The following is a 17,901-nucleotide window of genomic DNA, read 5'->3' on the forward strand; positions in this document are numbered from 1 at the left end:
GTTCTGTTTGTGTTTGTGTCAGGTTTCTGGGGCTAGTGCAGTTTGGTTACTGAGGCATCTTGGTTGTTTCTCAGCAGTTCAGTCTGTTCTTCACTCTCACGTGTCCTGCTGAATGAAATGGGAAGGCACTGCAAGTGGGCTTACCCTTTGTCTTCACTCCTAAGAGGTTTTGATTCCAGAAGAAACATCTGACTACTGCTAAGAAACAGACAAATGATTTGACAGGTTCTAGAGTGAATAAAATGTCAGCAGTCTTCAGTTACAGTGGTGGCACAGGCATATATGTTGTATTCAGCTGTTGGAACCCTGAAGAAACTTTTAAACACCAGTATTAAAACACCAAATTGTTACTGCTGTGGCCATAAATTCTCTGTGTGCTACAGTAACTTCTGAGTAACTTGCTTGTGACTTAAAGGTTTGCTTTCTGTCATTGTGAAGGACAGAACTTCCCTTTTGTCTATGCTACAAGAGTATCATAGTCTACTGAAACAGTAGAATAAAACCACAAAAATTCATGCTTCAACAGTGGCAGATTTTCAGAAGGACTGGATATACATAAAGAAAGCTGATCTCTATATTCAGTTCAAATTAACTTTAGAATAGCTGAGAGCTCTAGTTATAATAGTCTTTGTACTATCTTCACATTATCTAGAGATGTTCTTGGTAGCTGTCATCAAAAACAGGACAGGAATTAGGCTAATCAGCTAAACTTCAATAAATGGAAAGGCATTAGAACAAATGGTTAAACAGTTCATGAGATGTGAATATAGATAAAAGCGATGTGATAATTGACTGTTTAGGCAAAGATTCTCAAAACTGAAGTTGGTAAATACAATATTTCAGTCTAGGCTTGTATCTGCTTGAAAAATACTATGCATAGTTATCAGCAGTTCACTTTAATGTATAGCAAATCCTAGGACTTACGATTGTTCGTATTTTTTATGACCAGCCTAGCTGATGAAATAAAAAGCATTTAATAAATAGGTGCCTGACAAAAATGCTGTGAAGTGGAAAGCACTTTATAGGACAAGACTGTAATTTTAAATCATATTTTTAAAAGGATGGATTGTGCTGAAATGCAAAGTACTATGTCTAAAAAGAAAGCGTCAGATTCACAAATATGAAAGGCGAGACTGGGCATTCAGATCTTTAAAGTAAGCAGCTTGTAGGCATGGGCGTCTTCAATAAAGACTTCTGTTCCAAGATTTTCTTCCAATTCTAACTGAAGTCAGCTATTGGGATTTTCTGGCTTTTCACCAGCGGCCTCAGTAAGGCCGGCTGGGAGCCAAAACGTTGTCTTTTGCATTTGTGGGCTGAATGAGGCCAGTTGTGTTCTCTCAGCTTTTTACACTGTTTCTCCACATTTGTCATTTCCAAATGTTAAGGTTTCTGTGTATTAGGATTACTTTCTTGGGATTTATAAGCCTTTTTTCCTTCATAATAAAGAGGTGAGATCTCAAATTTAGAGCAATAGTTTGCAGAATGTTTTCGTTGCCAAAAGTATATGCAAATTCCCCTCCTTGCTTGGGAATCTCGTGTTCAGCATGTGCATGTCCATTTTCTCATTGCTAATGAGAAGAGAGGCTGTTCACCTTCCCTTGTGGCAAAGGAAATGAGGCACCTGCAGATGGGAAGGTTATTCCCCTGCCAGCAGGAGCTGATTCACTACTGGCCTCCAACTGGCTATTTGGTTCAGGGAGGTTCTGAAGCTTGTATTTGTATTAAGGTGAGCAATTAGTTGTCTATAATTTAATCAAATTTAATCTGTTTACTTAAAGATGACAAAAACTGTGTAGAACAAGCAGGGCATTTGAGCAAGGTGGGACAGAGGTGGGTAAACTATGTGTGTTCCTTTATCCTGGAAATTTATTTTTCTGTTAGTTATACTATTACCACTGTATGAAATAAACTGGCTCTTCATAGAGGAAAGAAACTGCATACCAATACTGTTCTAGGCAGCTGCTTGAGGCAAACTTCCTGTTAAATGTGATCCACTATACAATGGGAGAAGAAAAAACTAGTAGAAGTAATTTCCATTGAAGCCATTCTCCTTCTCTGAACTCTTGCTTTCTTAAGAGACTAGTATTGGATAACTTTAATTGAAAGTTATGTGTTTGTCTATATGATAAAATAAATCTTGAAGATTTATCTTCAGAAGAAAGATGAAAGCAGATGCGGGAAGGTTGGGAAAGTATCAGTAAAGTTTGGTTACTTTTTTGCATTTAATTTGCCTGCCAAATAATTTAAAGAAATTATTTTTAAAGACTGTTTTTTATTTGAATTCAGTAGAACTCTTCCCTTACGGTAGTGATTCTAAAGTGTGGTTTTGTGGTGAATGTTAATACAGCCTCCTTCTTTTATTTTAGCTGGCATACTGTGTCGTTCAGTTCTTAGAAAAGGACAGCACACTTACAGAACCAGTAAGTTTATCTTGCTATTCTTACATATTTTGAAATATTTTGAAAAGTCTACATATTTCATCTGTAGACTTTTTAAGAAGGTTTTGAGGACAAAATATTCATATATAATTGGTTTTATTAGGAAGAGCTAATTATTTAGCCATTTTGATCAATCAAGTGCCGTTTTTCAGCAGTTTAGACAATGTCTAGAATTAATTAAGAGAACATTAAGACTATACCTTTTACAAATAGACCAGAATTTGCTCTGCTTATTTTGTTTTAGCTGACTGAGTGACAGTTCATCTGCAAATTGTGATCCTTGAAACAAATCAAAAGTACAACTGTGCAAGAACTCCTCTACTTGGAGATTTTAATATTTCTTAAGGTTTCAAATTCCAGACATTGTTTCTGCCATTCATGCTGTATAAGATCTTAAAACTTTAGCTGCATTCCAGACATCAGTTACGATGCTACATATTTCCTATTACAGCTCTGAACTAATAAGCATCCTAATCTGTTTCTTTTTTTGATCCCAAGTTACTGCATAATGATTACAACATTATTTTTTAAAACTTATCACATACATCAATCAAATACTAAGTTCCCTGCGGAAATCCTGGCCATCACAAAATGAAATTGTTTCCTGTGTCCCCTTGTAATTGTCATGAAGTAGTTCAGAAGACTTTTGTCATATTATTTAATACAGTCTGCATAAATTTCCTAAGGCCTCACTAAGAACATATTGTCCAGCTTGACAATCCAATGATACATACTTGAAGATACAATTATTTCTCACTGTGCTGTTGCCTAACTAATACTAAATATTGCTTATAACTTTTTAATTTATTTTGAAAAGTACATTTTTATCAATTCCTCATTTCAGAGGACAAAAGAGACTGTGCCTTTTTCTAAATGAGAAGGAAAATTTACTGAAAGAATGGCTAATGGCTTGTTGCAACTTCAAACTACATCAGAAGCTGCATATAAAATTTGTTTTAAGAGTTTAAGAAAACTTTTTTTAACTTTACAGTTCTATCCCTAGGGCTAGACACTCTCATTTGTTTTTTATGTGGCTTTTGAGTGCTCTGTGTACACTTGACACTTGTATGTGCACAGTAACTTTCTAATTTCAAACATGATCTGTGCTGTGGTTCCGTCTTCCCAAAAGTACATTGCATCATGTTCTTACTTCCAGGATATCTGAGGCTTTAGTTAGTGCTAATCAAGCCAAGGTAATAATAAAAGGTAGAGAGTTTTTAAAGAATTTATTGAAAGAGGTAAAATTTAGTGATTAAAAAGAAGTCAATATAAGATGAAAAAATTTCAGGTGAAAGGAAAATTTCAGAGGAAAAAGTGTTTGAAGTATTAATTTTTCTATATACACCCAGAAAGTAAGTCAAAATGTAGAATAGAAAAGGGGGAGAGATTGTCTTGTTGACAAAGAGATTCATTTAGTCATTAAATATGTTTATGTAAATGGCAGCTTTTAGTTGCTTATCAATTTGTCTGTTAATTTAGTGTATCAAAACAGCATTAGCAGGAAACTGCTCACTGATAATAGGCATGCAAATGTCCAGAGCTTCCAGCAAGTGCAGATTTTGAAGTCTTTAACTACAAAACATAAAAACATATGTATTCAGTACCTTTGAAAAGCAGATGTCTTGCTATTTGGATATTATTTATTGCTAAGTTTCCGTAGATGGAAAAATAGTTTTTAAAGTAACAACAAATTTAAACATCCTTGAAAAAGTGTCATCCCTACCATAACAAAGCATAGTAAGTCTTGTCTTAAAATATAATGATAGAAACTTCTTTTCTCAAGCTTTAGAGCACACCTTCAAAAAACAAGAGGTTGAAAACTGATTGCACTTTAAGGGCTATTTATAGCATAGTAACAAATTCGCACTTTCAGTTGTTGATCATGTTAAGTTAGATTTCTGGGTTACTTTCTCTAATCCTTTGTTTTATGAAAAAAGTAAATTTCTCTTTAAGTTTGTAACTTTGTTTTCTGCTGTAATGTTTTTAACCGTATGAGCAGTTGTTTCTGTGACGCTGAACCGAATCATATCTGTCCTGTGGGACAAGAAATTTGAATATTTTGTTCTGTTCAATAAAACGTCAAATTTGTTAATGACATTTAACTTAGTACAAGGCAAAGGCATATTACTCTGAAAATTATATCCAATTTTTCCTGCAAACTTTGTTTCTACAGGTTGTAATGGCACTGCTAAAATATTGGCCAAAGACTCACAGTCCAAAAGAAGTCATGTTTTTAAATGAACTAGAAGAAATTTTAGATGTTATTGAACCATCTGAATTTGTAAAAGTTATGGAGCCTCTCTTCAGACAGCTAGCCAAATGTGTGTCCAGTCCACACTTTCAGGTCTGTATTTACTATACTTAGGTTCAATAATATCAGAATTTTTATATAAGGACGAGGTATCTACTATCATTTACTGTAACGAATTTTGCGTGTTGTAGAAAAATGTCTTCATGTCTCGAGGTCAAATTTTAGGGATCCTAATGTTAGCTTTGTGTTTTCCTTACAGGAGTACACTATGTAAGTTCATATTGGATAATTCACTTCAGTGTAGTGTCATAACATTCAGCTTAAAATCTCACTGTTTTCTGAAGTATCTGTTCAATAAAGTTCTCCACATCCTGTCCATAGGAAAGAACCATTATAATAGATATATTATGTCCAAATACATATATATGTCCAAAGACATTATGAGCACTTTCAGTATGTAATTTCACTGTGTGTAATACAAAGTTCTACAAATACACTTTCTTTGGCAAAGCATTTCTGCAATAACTTGAATTTCAGAGTTCATTTGCTGTAGTTTGAATCATGTTACTATAAAGGAGAAAAGGAATCCTCCCTCTCCTCCCCCCACCCCACATCAGCTCCCTCAGAGGCTTCTAGTTTGCCCTGAAAAAAGTCTAAACCTAAGTTGTATATTTCTCACCTTTCCCTTGGTTTTTTTTCTATTAGATTTCAATTATTTGCTATAGAGATCATTTGAAAGTGTTGTGTGTTTTCCTCCCCCCACTATGTCGTCTTAGGTTGCGGAGCGAGCGTTGTACTACTGGAATAATGAATATATTATGAGTTTAATTAGTGATAATGCAGCAAAGATTCTACCCATCATGTTTCCATCCTTGTACCGGAATTCAAAGACACATTGGAACAAGTAAGAAACACTTGTGCAAATAAAATTTTGCCACACTGCTGGGGTTGTTGAAGTCCCACAGACTAGTACTAGCTGTGAATTGAGGAGACTGGTGATGGTTTGGCCAAGAATGCAGAATGAATCTACCACAAGACATAGTAAAAGAAATGAAAAGTATAGCGATGGTCAAAGTAATTGATTGCTGTCACTGGATGTAAGCAGGAACAAATAATGTGCTCATTATTTTTTTAAAAAAATGAGGATTTAGTGATGCAGTTGTACATAACAAATACGAATTGCTCTGGGTTGCTTTTCTGGTTGTCAAGACCATCCATTCATTCTGTTTTGAGCATGAGTGATGTCGTGGTACCCAGTACACCTGCACTAGTAACTCATATGCTTCGTGCAAAGTAATCATTTAACTGATTACTTTTTGGATTTGATGATCAGTAACTTGGAACAGATTAGAACAGAAATTTATATTACTCTGTAAAAATAAGTGCTGTACAAGGCAGGTGATTTCTTCTGTTTAATTTGTATGTTTTCTACATTTAAATAGTAATACTTTTCTAAAGAGTCACAGAATAATTATGTTGAAATGAGTGCTGTTGCTCTGACTTTTCTCCAAAAGAATGATGTATTTTCTAGGCTATTTTTTTTCTCTGATTTGTCATTTGACAGTAAGTTTCTTATACCTAGATCTTTAATGTCATCTTGTATTTTCTCTAATAGCTCTAGTTTGATTAGTGTCAACTTCTAAATTTCAAAACTAGTCCTATATTGATACATGCAGTTTTTTAAAATGAAGATAAAACAACAAAAGTGTGAGAAGTAATACCATAGATAACTAAACTGCATTCAAAGTTAGTGATTTTAATAACTTGATTAGCCCTTATGCAGTAAACTGAAAGTTCCGTTATCTAGTTTTGTTTCCACATATTCTGAAATGATGTAATTTTCCAGTTATGTAGGCTATTGGCTACTGTTGACCAGAAAAAATAGATTTCAAAGTTTAAAGTACTCTGAGTTTCAACCAGAAGTTTTACTTATAGGACAATACATGGCTTGATATACAATGCTCTGAAACTCTTCATGGAGATGAACCAAAAACTGTTCGATGACTGCACACAGCAATTTAAAGCAGAAAAACTGAAGTAAGTTTTCATGTCAGTGTGTCCGTTCTTGAGTAATGTGTTCAGAGTGCTTTAGCTCTGAGAAACAATTGTCTCTTTACTGGAAATTTATGCTTATTTGGTTATGGTACAACTGTTGCAGGTGGCCATCTTCTTAAAATTTATTTTTTTGAGATGGACACTGCTAATCTTGGAGCCCAGTGTAAAAGATTTAATAATTTACATCCTGTGTTTAGTTTAGAAGGCTTCAAGTGTTCATGGAGTTCTTCACAAAACACTTTTCCAGTGCATTGCATTCTGTGTGTGCACATGTGCATATTTTTAACTTAAATTTACCTATGAAAAATACAGGGTTCGTAATACAGGGCATTGATACGTTATTTTTCAGAATAATCCTGATGAATTCGATATATTCATGCAGCCCCTCTGCAAAGTGAAATGTTTAATTTTTAATTTCTCCATTAATGTTCAGTTCAAACATGTCTTTGGGTCTTTTACTTAAAACTATTACCTGAAGCCATTGGACTAACATTAAGAATCTCTGCCCACGTTATATAATCACATTGTTAGTTTCTTACATTTCAATTTAATATTGGGAAAAAAAGTAATTTTTCTTATTTAACTTAGAATTTAACTTAGAATATAAAGTTAAAACCCAAAAACACTTCAGTGTAGATGAAGTGTTCTGTTTTAATTGTAACAGTGTACGATTATAAAAGATTAACTGATATCGTCCACTTGATATGTTGTCTTTGTGAGAAAATACAGATCTTTTTAACCTTTCAATGTTGCTTTGATATGATATGGTAATGATATGATGCAAACTGTCCTGTCAATGATAAGTGGGCAGTTAGCTGAAATGGATGATATTGCTTAAATATTCTGTTAATTCTTGTAGTGAATTTTCTTATGTTTAAGAAAGTGAACAAATTGCGATACATGGTTCATCAAGCTTCTCTTGCCATTTTTGGTTTTGAACTATTTTTCAGAGAGAAGCTAAAACTGAAAGAACGAGAAGAAGCATGGGTTAAAATAGAAAATCTAGCCAAATCAAATCCCCAGGTATTTAGAAAAGATTAACATGTTCATGTTTATGTACTTTAGTTTTGTTAAATATCAGTGGGGGAAACAAGTCTGACTGATCCTGGAAATGAAACAATTTCACTAATTGTATATGAAAGATATACAATAAAAATACCTTTAAAATTTGTAACCTTTCTCTTGTGCAAATAATTCTTTAAAAAAAAAATGTTTCTGGAAAGTATGATGTGAAGTACTTTTTCCTTTTTTTATAGTAGGAGATATACCATATTGTGGTTTGAAAAGTTATTGTTCAAAATTGTGGAAAATATAGAGATACCATAACTGGTTTCTCTTGAAAAGCTGTTTTACAAACAATATATTACAAACGAGATCTTTCTGCAAACTGTGAGTTATGACTGGTCAGTTTTCCTGTGTCAAATGGATTAAAATAATATTGCATTTTCTTGTCTGCTGCATTTGTTTTTCATACTTGAGATGGCCTGATTTGTGGTGACCTCCACATCAGGTTCTTACTAATAGTAAAACATTCTATCAGGCAGTTCCTGAAGTAATCTGACATAATTGAAATTTTGATAAACAAAAGTTTCTTTTGACTATTCATGGTATTTTGTATTGCGGGAGGGAGGGGTTGGACTGGGATTGGTGAGGGAGGTGTTTTTTGTTGTTTTTGTTTTGCTTTGTTTTTTTCCTTTGCTTACTGGGGAAATGCTTTGGGGAATGCTCCCAGTTCTCCCTCCTTTCCCAAAAAGGTCGTCTTTCTTGATCTTGATGATGATGATTGCTGCTATAGGCAAAAATACAAATGTATCAGTTACTTTGAATAACTGTGCTCTATAAATGAGAGTGGGTCACTTTCTGTTCTAAAAGAGCATTGATATCATAAAGGATGCAGCCATCATTTTTTATAACAAGGAAGCATTTCATAAAATATTTTTTCTTCCTCTTCTGGCATTTCTCAGGGTACAATTACTAAACTACTCAAATAAAATCCAGTTGTTAAAGTTGGACAATATGTCAGCTGACAATAGGTCAGTTGAATTCAGTTAAAAAGAACCATGTGAATGAAAGCAGTGATTGACTTTCAGTAACAAACATTCTCTAATCAGATATGTCATAGGACAGCTTTGACTGAAAAGTCAAACTCCTTTGCATGTCTGGCTAAATAAGTGGATTGACTTGTAGGCATAAATTTACAGTTCCACAGTGTAAACTCCTTATTCTTCCCAAGCAATTTTTTATAACTCTGTGAACTTCCTGCAGTTGGTTAGCACACCCTGTAAAGAATGTTCTTTCTCTGTAGTATGTTTGAAAGACAGTTAATAATTGCAAGCAATTTAAAATAAAAATAATTTAAACACCAAATGCTTTGCTGAATAAAGAACTGACGTAAAGATGTGTATCCTTTTAGTACTCTGTATTTGGATTTGAAGAGATTTTTTTTCCCAGAATTTCTGTTGACCTTTATCTAATTTGTCTGATTTTTTTGACAATTCATGTTTGTTCAGAGCTATTTCTGACTCTGCATGACACAATAAATCTTAAGATTTATTTCAGATCATGATAATTATCTTTGTTAAATCCTTGCTCTCAATTTTCTTTTCTAATTTTGTCTCATCTGCATTAAGTTATTGGCACACTCATGCAGCAGTATTTATGAGGAAAATGGATGAGAGAGGGTATGTGTGTGTTCATAAATCAGCTTTGTTGGTTGGTTTCAAGAGCACATTCACTTCTTGTCAATTAGAATAGAATTTAAGATACTGAGATTGCTATACAGTGTTTTAGATACTATACAAGTATGTTTTTTTCAGGATGTTTTTGTTCCCAAAAGAGTTGTGTGACACATTTAATTTCTCAAAAAGGAATAGTTTAATATTTTGTTTAAGAAACTATTTTAAATCTATATTAATCTAATTTGACCTTTTAACAGTGTATTTTTCTCTTCAAATACAGAATTGCACCAGCAAGTAAAATCATTATATGTCCATAGTGCTGCATTGTTCATAGATCATTAAGTAATATATTAATAAGGTTAGAATTAAATGTTTGGCAAAACTGAAATTGAATACTGGTAAAATCTGAATACTGTAAAATTCAGATTCAGATGATCAAAGCTTTTTTATTGTAACTATATATTTCAACAGGACGTTTCTGCCAAAAAGAAGGTTTTGGAGTTCTATTTTTTTCCATCTTTCATTTACACTGTTAGATAATTTATTACTGGGTACCTGGAAGCCTAAGATAATGAAGTCAATCTCAAATAATTAATCATGGCATTCAAATGCTCTAAATCACTCTTAGTATTTATGTATTACTACTAAGAATGATTATTTTAACACTTTGCATTTTATTAGTACCCAACGTATACTGACACGAGTTTGCTGAACAGTCCTGTTGCAATGGAAACAGATGGGCCTTTAATTGAAGATTTGCAGACGCTGAAAAAGACAGTGAAAGAAGAGGCTTGTCAGGTAAAGCCATATGAAGATAGCAAACCACTCTTTGAAAACTGAATTGGCAAATCTATAAATATGGCAAAGTGACTCTAAATTATGAATTACTTAAAGTGACTGTGTGTCCTAGAAATAAACTTAGATTCTATTTTTAGCCTTTCCACCATTGAGTCCTACAAGAATAAAATTCATTAGAGCTGCCGCTTTAAAATGATACTGTAGTAGCCAGGAGCACAGTGATACCAGGAATACAGTGGCTCTTTTTTCAGACTTCTTCTGTAGAAACTTTCATTTCCTTTCCCCCTAGAAATAGCTGTTCATGTGATGATGGAAACAATGGTTATGTTTTAAGGATAATTGAAAAAATGGCTAAAATATACCATATCATGTTCTGTTCTCTTTTCAGTTTTTATTTTGCACTAAGGCAAACTTGTGTAAAATGTAGGCATTCTAATGAGGACATCTGGAGTTTTTTGTCTGTAGTTCTTAGTGTCTAAAGACAGCATCTTTTGAAAAAGTATGTGATGTCTACTATAATATTAAAGTAGTCTTGCCTGCAAATGGGCAGTCTTCCTCAGTCCACCATCTGTCATGTTCTATTACCTACTACAAGGCAAAATGTCTCAAGGTCATTCTAATCTTTTTGTCTTTAGCTAATGCTTAGTGATTGTCAGGTGTTTTTTATTTCGCTTTAGTTGAGTGGAACAAGAGTCCTGGCAGACAAAATAGAGGTTGGGAGAACTATTTAAACTAGGAGCTGATGGAAAATGGAGAAGTGCCAAGGAGCACTACAGTACAACTAAAATGTCTGGTAGGAATATAAGTAATGTGAATATCTCTATATCCAGCAAATTTAAAATCAGAACTAATCTGGAGCCCAGAAATTAGCTGAGATCAGAAATGAATTCAGTTAATTTTAACTAAGATCTCAAATGAGATTTTTAATAAAATATAAATACATAGTCAACCTAACCTCATGCATTAATTTCTTAAAATCCCAGTGTGATTATCCTGCAAGATTATAGTTTATTTATAATTTGTATTACTGTGGCATTTTGGGTCTACTAGGTTGAAGTACAAAAATACTGGAATGCTTCCAAGATATGTTATGTGATGGCTGTTTTTAAACACTTACCTTTGGAGAGGATTGCAGAACCCTGTGCAAGAAATGTAAACCTTAATGGCTAATTACATGCCTATCAAGGGCAATGGATGAAGAGCGGCATTCCCGTGAATGGGAATGCTGACTAGAGCTAGTCACCAAGAAGCATGGGGCATACTAAAGATTCTAAAACTCTACCGTTCTTCGGATCTTAGATAGCTTAGCCAGGCTCACATGCGCCTGGGAGGCCTTTTTCTGGTGGGTTCAGAGCCCAGAACCCATTCTAGTGGAGATCAGCACATATGAGCATTCTTCAAAGAGATGAGCACTGCTACTGTTAGAGTTGTGTTGATGATAGCATCTATCTTTTATTATGCTGTTTTCTAGTGTAAGCCTTCATTCAAGATGTATGAGACCTTGGTCCACTTTTTATACTGGCCTGAGGGAATTAAAACTCATACATCCTCTCTCAAGGTAGAGTGCTCTAACTGTAGTTCTAGAACAAAAGCACATATGACTATATGCTAGTAGTTAGGGCAGTCAGTTAAGAGCAAAGAACCAGTTTCCAGTTCCTGCTCCTGTAAGTAGCAAAATGGAAAAAAATGGGGAGAGACAATAGATCATAATTATGTTTTAGCTGAAGAAAGATAATCAAGTGACAATGGCGGTAGTGTCATTGCTAATAGCTTCAATATTTTGAATTCGTTGTTTTTAATTTTTCTTCTTCACTTAGCAAAAACAAGTAGTTCAAAGACTTGAAACTGGATAGTAGGTGAGATAAAGAGAAGAAAGTGTAACTTTTTCCAGTGTGTATTTTAATCCATTTTCTGTAAGTGAATATACTGACATGTAAGAAATATTTTAAGTAATATTTTTGGCCAACTCTGTTCCATTTTGATTCCAGGCACAGAAAGATCAGAAAAAAGATCGTCCTCTTGTGCGACGCAAGTCAGAACTGCCTCAGGATATCTATACCATGAAAGCCTTGGAATCCCATTGCAGAGCTGATGAATTAATATCACATGATGGGCATTAGACTATTACAGTGAAATATTATTTTGGAGGAAAAGCTGTTGGTTTTTTTGTTTTTTTTTTTTTTTTTTTTTTCCTCTGGACTCAGTTCTATAGTAGAACTTAACTTTTTTGTGCCATACCAATCAGTTACACACAAAGTCAAAGCTTTCTTCAACCCAGTTCTGTAGGCAATAATTTAGAGTATGCAGCTCAAGATTAATAGTTCAAACAATGGTAAATTTTTCAATTCCATATGCAGAACATAGGGTTGTCTATAATCAGATGAACACATTTTCCTGGAGATGTTATCATAGTATCAGCTAATGATAACATATGTAGTTTTTATATAGTCATATTTGAGAAGAGCATTCTATAAACTATTTCCATCTAAATAAATCCTTTGAATGAACAATGGTTGGTACTAATAAGTGTGTGTTTTCAAAAGCAAAAATATTTCAAATTTAAGTGTTAAACTTTTTCTAGGATTTCTCAATTTTACAATTGTTTCCACATAATTGCTGTCTTGTAATATACCAGCAGTTTTGAAAATACACAATTATTTCGTAGTATAAAACAAGGCTTACAAACTGGTAACTTTCATGACAATCCTTGATCATGATTCCTTTCTAAGAGTTCTGTAAATTTATTTCTCCTCTACTTAGGATAAAGATATATATCTATATATATATATATATACACACCATGTCCTAATACTTTATGTATATTTAAAGCCATATTTTCCAGTCTTCAGTGTATAATACGTCACCAGTATTCCAGATATGAACTGGTAGAAGAATTTTTCCTAAAAAAAAGAAAACCTGTTTACCATGACTGGGAGTAGTCTGAATATGAAATTTCAGTTTAAGTATTTTCAAGTTAATAAAATACTCTTTCACTGTTTTCTCCCTTATCTGAGCTTTTAATACTCAGCATTTTTTCTTGGGCTCTAGGAGTTCAGTATTCTGTGGCAGATACTTTGTGTCATTTAAGTTGTATCAGTTTTTATCTGGAAGATGAACATGGCCTTTCAGGAACACAACACCATAAACTTACATAATAAAGTAAAATCAATAAAAGAACAGACCTTTTGAATCCCATTCTGCCTCTTTTTAAATGAGTCTAAGAGCTGAGGAGATAGTGACCATAATTTTACCGTGAAAATATTTTTTGTTGTTGTTGTAAAGAGCACATGTGCTGCAAATACACCTCACAAGTGAATTGAAAATGCATCCGAATTGCTGATGATCTTCAAATGCTGCTATATATTCCACGAGATTACTTGCATGTAATGAGCTTTTTGTTGTAGATGGAAAAGCACGGGAGGAAAATCTCTTTTTAAAATATAGTGCTTTGTCTTCAATATTTGATTTCTCTCAGGGTGGCCAGTATTTTGACTTACTTATCCTGCTTACAAGCTGTTTGAAATGTGTTCTGCTATTCTAAATGGTTGATTAGTTCTCTTTGTCTCTGGCAGTAACATTGATATAACTTAATGTTTAATGTCTTGATGCATAAAGAGATAAAAAGTGGCTTCTTTAAAAATAGTTTTGTTTTATTTTTTAAGAAAGTGTAATGTCTCCTGCATCCATTGAAAAAAAAAATGCTGCGCAAAGCAGACATTCATAGTAACCTTGTGCAGATGTAGTGCCTGCTGTTTGTTGGTTGCATTTAACATATAGTTTCCAATATTTGTTACATTGTCTATTGGAAGAAAAGTAGCGGGTGGTAAATATTGGCTTACAACAACTAAATTTAAAACCAACCCAAGCTTCAAGTGGAATGTCCACTGTGTCTGAAAACATTTCCTGTTAAACTTGAAAAAGAATATGCTTTACCATTATGATAAACTATATTAAAACAGTTTAAAGATGCCTTCTCCTTTTGAGGGAAATAGGGTGCTTTTTTAATTGTATAAAGCAATGTCTATGTATTTTGATATACCATTGTTTGAACTTCCATCTTTAGCTGGTAGATTATCAGATACCTTTGATTTTGGGTGTTCAGTATGTTTGTGCAAGAGGTTGCTGGAAGGAATCATTCTTACTTTACCAAGGAGAAAACCTGTATATCAATGTTTGATTGATTGTGTGATGCTCAACGTATAAGAACATCTTTCACTGTCTAGATTTTGTTTCTGTTCTTTATTGAAGATAAACATTCACCAAAAGGGGAAATATTGTGGTATTTCAGAGGGTTAAAGCTCTCCGCAAATTCATATTTGAGGTTTTGGACCACAGAAGTTTGCTTAGGCAGTATTCCAAAATTTATCACCGCTAATGGTTTAGCATGTTTATTACCACCATTTATATATTTCTTACAGTCCTGTACTAAACCATTCTAAAACTAATACATCCAAAATAAAAACTAAAGCAGAGTTTTGGTGACTGTTGTTCTTCATAAAGTTCTGTGTTTGACACCTTCCTCTTGTTTTCCAAAATTACACCTGTACATCAGGAATGTCAAAAGTAATATTACAAGTGTCTTTTTAGTGTGGCTTTAGTATGGCTTCATTTTAATATTGTACATACATTGTACCTTGTTTTATGGTAATAAGTAATAAAAATGTAGACTTCATATTTTGTACAGAATCGTCCTATGTACAGAATAAAAGGTTCCTAGAAACAGCAAAAATAGGTAAGTGGCACAATTATTTTTCTTTAGGTTATATCTGTAACTTTATGCTTTAGTGGAATGTTAAGTTCAAATGTACCTACATATTTTTTAATGTTTTGTAATTCAATTTTTTGTTTTGACATTGTTTCTGAAGAACTTCGTACACCTGCCATTTAATATGCTTTTATCTAATTTTAAATTTTTTTTAAATGGTGTATTATATGGACAAATAAAGAACATGTGAATTTTACTTGCTTATTATGAAACTAAATTTAGCACAGGACCTCTGGATGCATGTTCAGATTATCACAGCCTTCAGAATTAGCTACATGAGTTAATAAAATAATAGCAATAATACAAAGAAATTTTAGGGAAAATGTGTTAGTAAAGAAATATGGAGATTAAGATATTCAGAAGAAAAATCAGACCTGACTTTCAGGACAGATATCAATACTAAAGGGAGTTTGATCCCATCTCCAATCTAGGTACAAATACGGAAGACATACCTTTCATACTATAATATTTTCCCCTATAACATTCTCTATTGACAGGTTTCCAGCAAAGCAGCCATAAAATTAAGGATTTCAGCATAGTAGATGAGGCATTGTCAGATGGCAAGGAAACTTTTGTAACTCCACAGTAGGAAGTGTCTTCCTTCCCTCCAGAATCAGTAAAAGTCTCCATAAACAAAAGAACTAAGGTAATGACTCACAGAAAGCTGACTTTCAAAAGTGATGTTCTGTTTTTTTGTGCTGATCCCAGATTTGGGGAGGACTGGGAGAAAGGGAAGATGATTGCTTTTTCTTTTATATTTTTTTTTAATTTTATTTATTTGTTTATTTATTTATTTTTACCTTTTGTAAGCCTGGGATCAAAATCTAACTTTGACTTGAGTTAAAGAAACATGAGACTAAATCCCCCAAAACTAAAAACTTTCTAACCTTGCAGACACCTAAATTCAATAGCCATTGCTCTGTGAAGCCTCTGGGTGTGGAAAGAAGTTGTTTTCTGCATAAGCCTAGAAGTAAATTCATCAGATGCATGTGAAAGTTTAATCATGAACCAAGACCTAGATGTTGAAATAACTGAGAATTAAGTCATTCTGTCAACAAAAACAGGGTCAAAGTACCTCTCAAAATTCAATAGTAGGTGTTGGTAGGGACAATAGCACCCTCACATGCACATGCATACATATGCAGGTATGTTTAAGTATCCTTTTGAGCTGTGAGTGCTTTTAACAAATGGAAGAAGCAAACTTGAAACCTTTTTTTTTTTTTTTTGAGGGAAATAAACTCGGGGCTCTAAACAACTTGTCTGGCATTGGTAGCTTAATTAGACTTCTTTGAAGCGTAAAGGAAGATGGTAGCACAGCACCATTACACTTGTAGTTGAATTTTTGTTCATTTACTGTATGGAAACTTTTAGTACTGTGGAAAGTATGCTTTTAGGAGGTAGGCAGCATTCCAGATTATGGAGAGATGGTTCTGGTTCCATTATGGAAGTCCTTGACCCATTCTCATCCATTGCATACAGAGCCAGTTCACCTAAATGTGAAGCGTTTCTGCTCGGTGTGTCTAGTTTTTACTATGCGTATGGTGGAGGCTTGTGTTGCATATAGCTAATTAAGAAATGCCATTCTGATTATCATCACGGTCTCCCTGGGTTATAATTTCTTTTAATTGATGAGTTGGCTTGGCTTGGAGTGTCTTTACCTTATAGTATAAAACTTTGATGTAATTAAATACTGTGTATGAAAAAAATCCCAAGGGAAAACTGACTGGAGAATGGAGGGAGATAATACACTATCCCTCTCTTTTTAACAACTGCACCTCCCTTCCTATTCAAACTGGGTCTGCTTTCAGTCCTGCACAAGTGGAGAACTGCAAGCACAAACGATGAAGTTTCATAAGCATCCATCTCTGGAGTTTTGATGAGTGGGGGGTTTCCACTGTTTTGATACAAGGGGAAAGAGGTATTCACATAATCTGCTTCAAGCTATTTTAGGCATTTGTGTGGTCCAGAAGACCAAACTAAGAGGTTTGTTGGTGTGAAAGAATTGCTATAATAATGACTGTGCATTTTTCCAGTACTCTGTCAGTAGAAAATGGCTTCAAGAGAATTAGAGACAGGAAAACAAATGAAGTTTGTTCTGTTTCAGTGTTGCTTGTTTTGGAGTTGCCTTTTTTTTTTTTTTTTTTTTTTTTTTTTTTTTTTTTTTTTGTCTGAAATATTACCAAATTACTTTTGAACAAATACAGCTTTTATTTTTTGCTAAAGTGGTTTCTTTTGCAATTTATGCAAAGACTTTTCATTTTATATATGTTTACAGCATTTATTGGGAGCAAATTTTGTCTTTTCTGACAAGTTCCAATCTTCATTACGATTCTCTTAAAATACTTAAATTTGTCAGAAAGTTCAGTCTTCCTTAGCCTGAGAGTTCCTTATTTTAAACATATTCTTAATGTATTTATGCCACCATGTATGTGAGGGGAGGGATGGTATAAATTCTTTATATGCATGCCATAAAATGAGCATTATGTATCTGTTTAATACTACATATGTCATATCTTATTATTTGCTCTTGTTTTTCAGCTTGAAACTTTATACATACATATATATATATATATATACATATACATATATATATAGCCCACAAAGTTATTTTGATACCTGTTTAACCATTCTAGATACCTGGAGATACTGATGCTCAATAACTAGCTGAGACTAGTGATGTCTGCTGACTCAGTGCTGCTCCATTAAGGAGCAGTTATCCTTTTTGGAAGAAGAGGATGTGTCTTGCCTTTAATCTATATCCCCAACAAGCAGCAGAAGGGGGACATCATATTAAAAAAAAAAAAAAAAAAGTGAAATGCACTTGCGGTCAACAGACAGGGTCTTTGACTGTCTGCCACCTCTAACAGCATTTTCGTGCTGCTTGTTGTCCTGCTTCCAGTGTAAAGATTGGCTTGG

General features: G+C 33.7%; 1 protein-coding gene across 2 annotated transcripts in view; it reads left to right on the forward strand.

Moving 5' to 3' along the window:
• Nucleotides 1-14,892, forward strand: part of PPP2R5C (protein phosphatase 2 regulatory subunit B'gamma) — an 82,366-nt gene extending 67,474 nt beyond the window's left edge. For both annotated transcript variants that reach the window (XM_062576700.1, XM_062576701.1), the window contains 7 exons: nucleotides 2,367-2,420; nucleotides 4,612-4,782; nucleotides 5,466-5,593; nucleotides 6,625-6,726; nucleotides 7,695-7,767; nucleotides 10,104-10,220; nucleotides 12,209-14,892. In XM_062576700.1, coding sequence (XP_062432684.1) covers nucleotides 2,367-2,420; nucleotides 4,612-4,782; nucleotides 5,466-5,593; nucleotides 6,625-6,726; nucleotides 7,695-7,767; nucleotides 10,104-10,220; nucleotides 12,209-12,340 — 777 coding nt within the window. In that variant the 3' untranslated portion in view covers nucleotides 12,341-14,892. The remainder of the gene's footprint in view (nucleotides 1-2,366; nucleotides 2,421-4,611; nucleotides 4,783-5,465; nucleotides 5,594-6,624; nucleotides 6,727-7,694; nucleotides 7,768-10,103; nucleotides 10,221-12,208) is intronic.
• Nucleotides 14,893-17,901: the final 3,009 nt, after the last annotated feature.

This window comes from Rhea pennata, chromosome 5 (assembly GCF_028389875.1).
Source record: "Rhea pennata isolate bPtePen1 chromosome 5, bPtePen1.pri, whole genome shotgun sequence".
NCBI classification, from domain to species: Eukaryota; Metazoa; Chordata; class Aves; order Rheiformes; family Rheidae; genus Rhea; species Rhea pennata.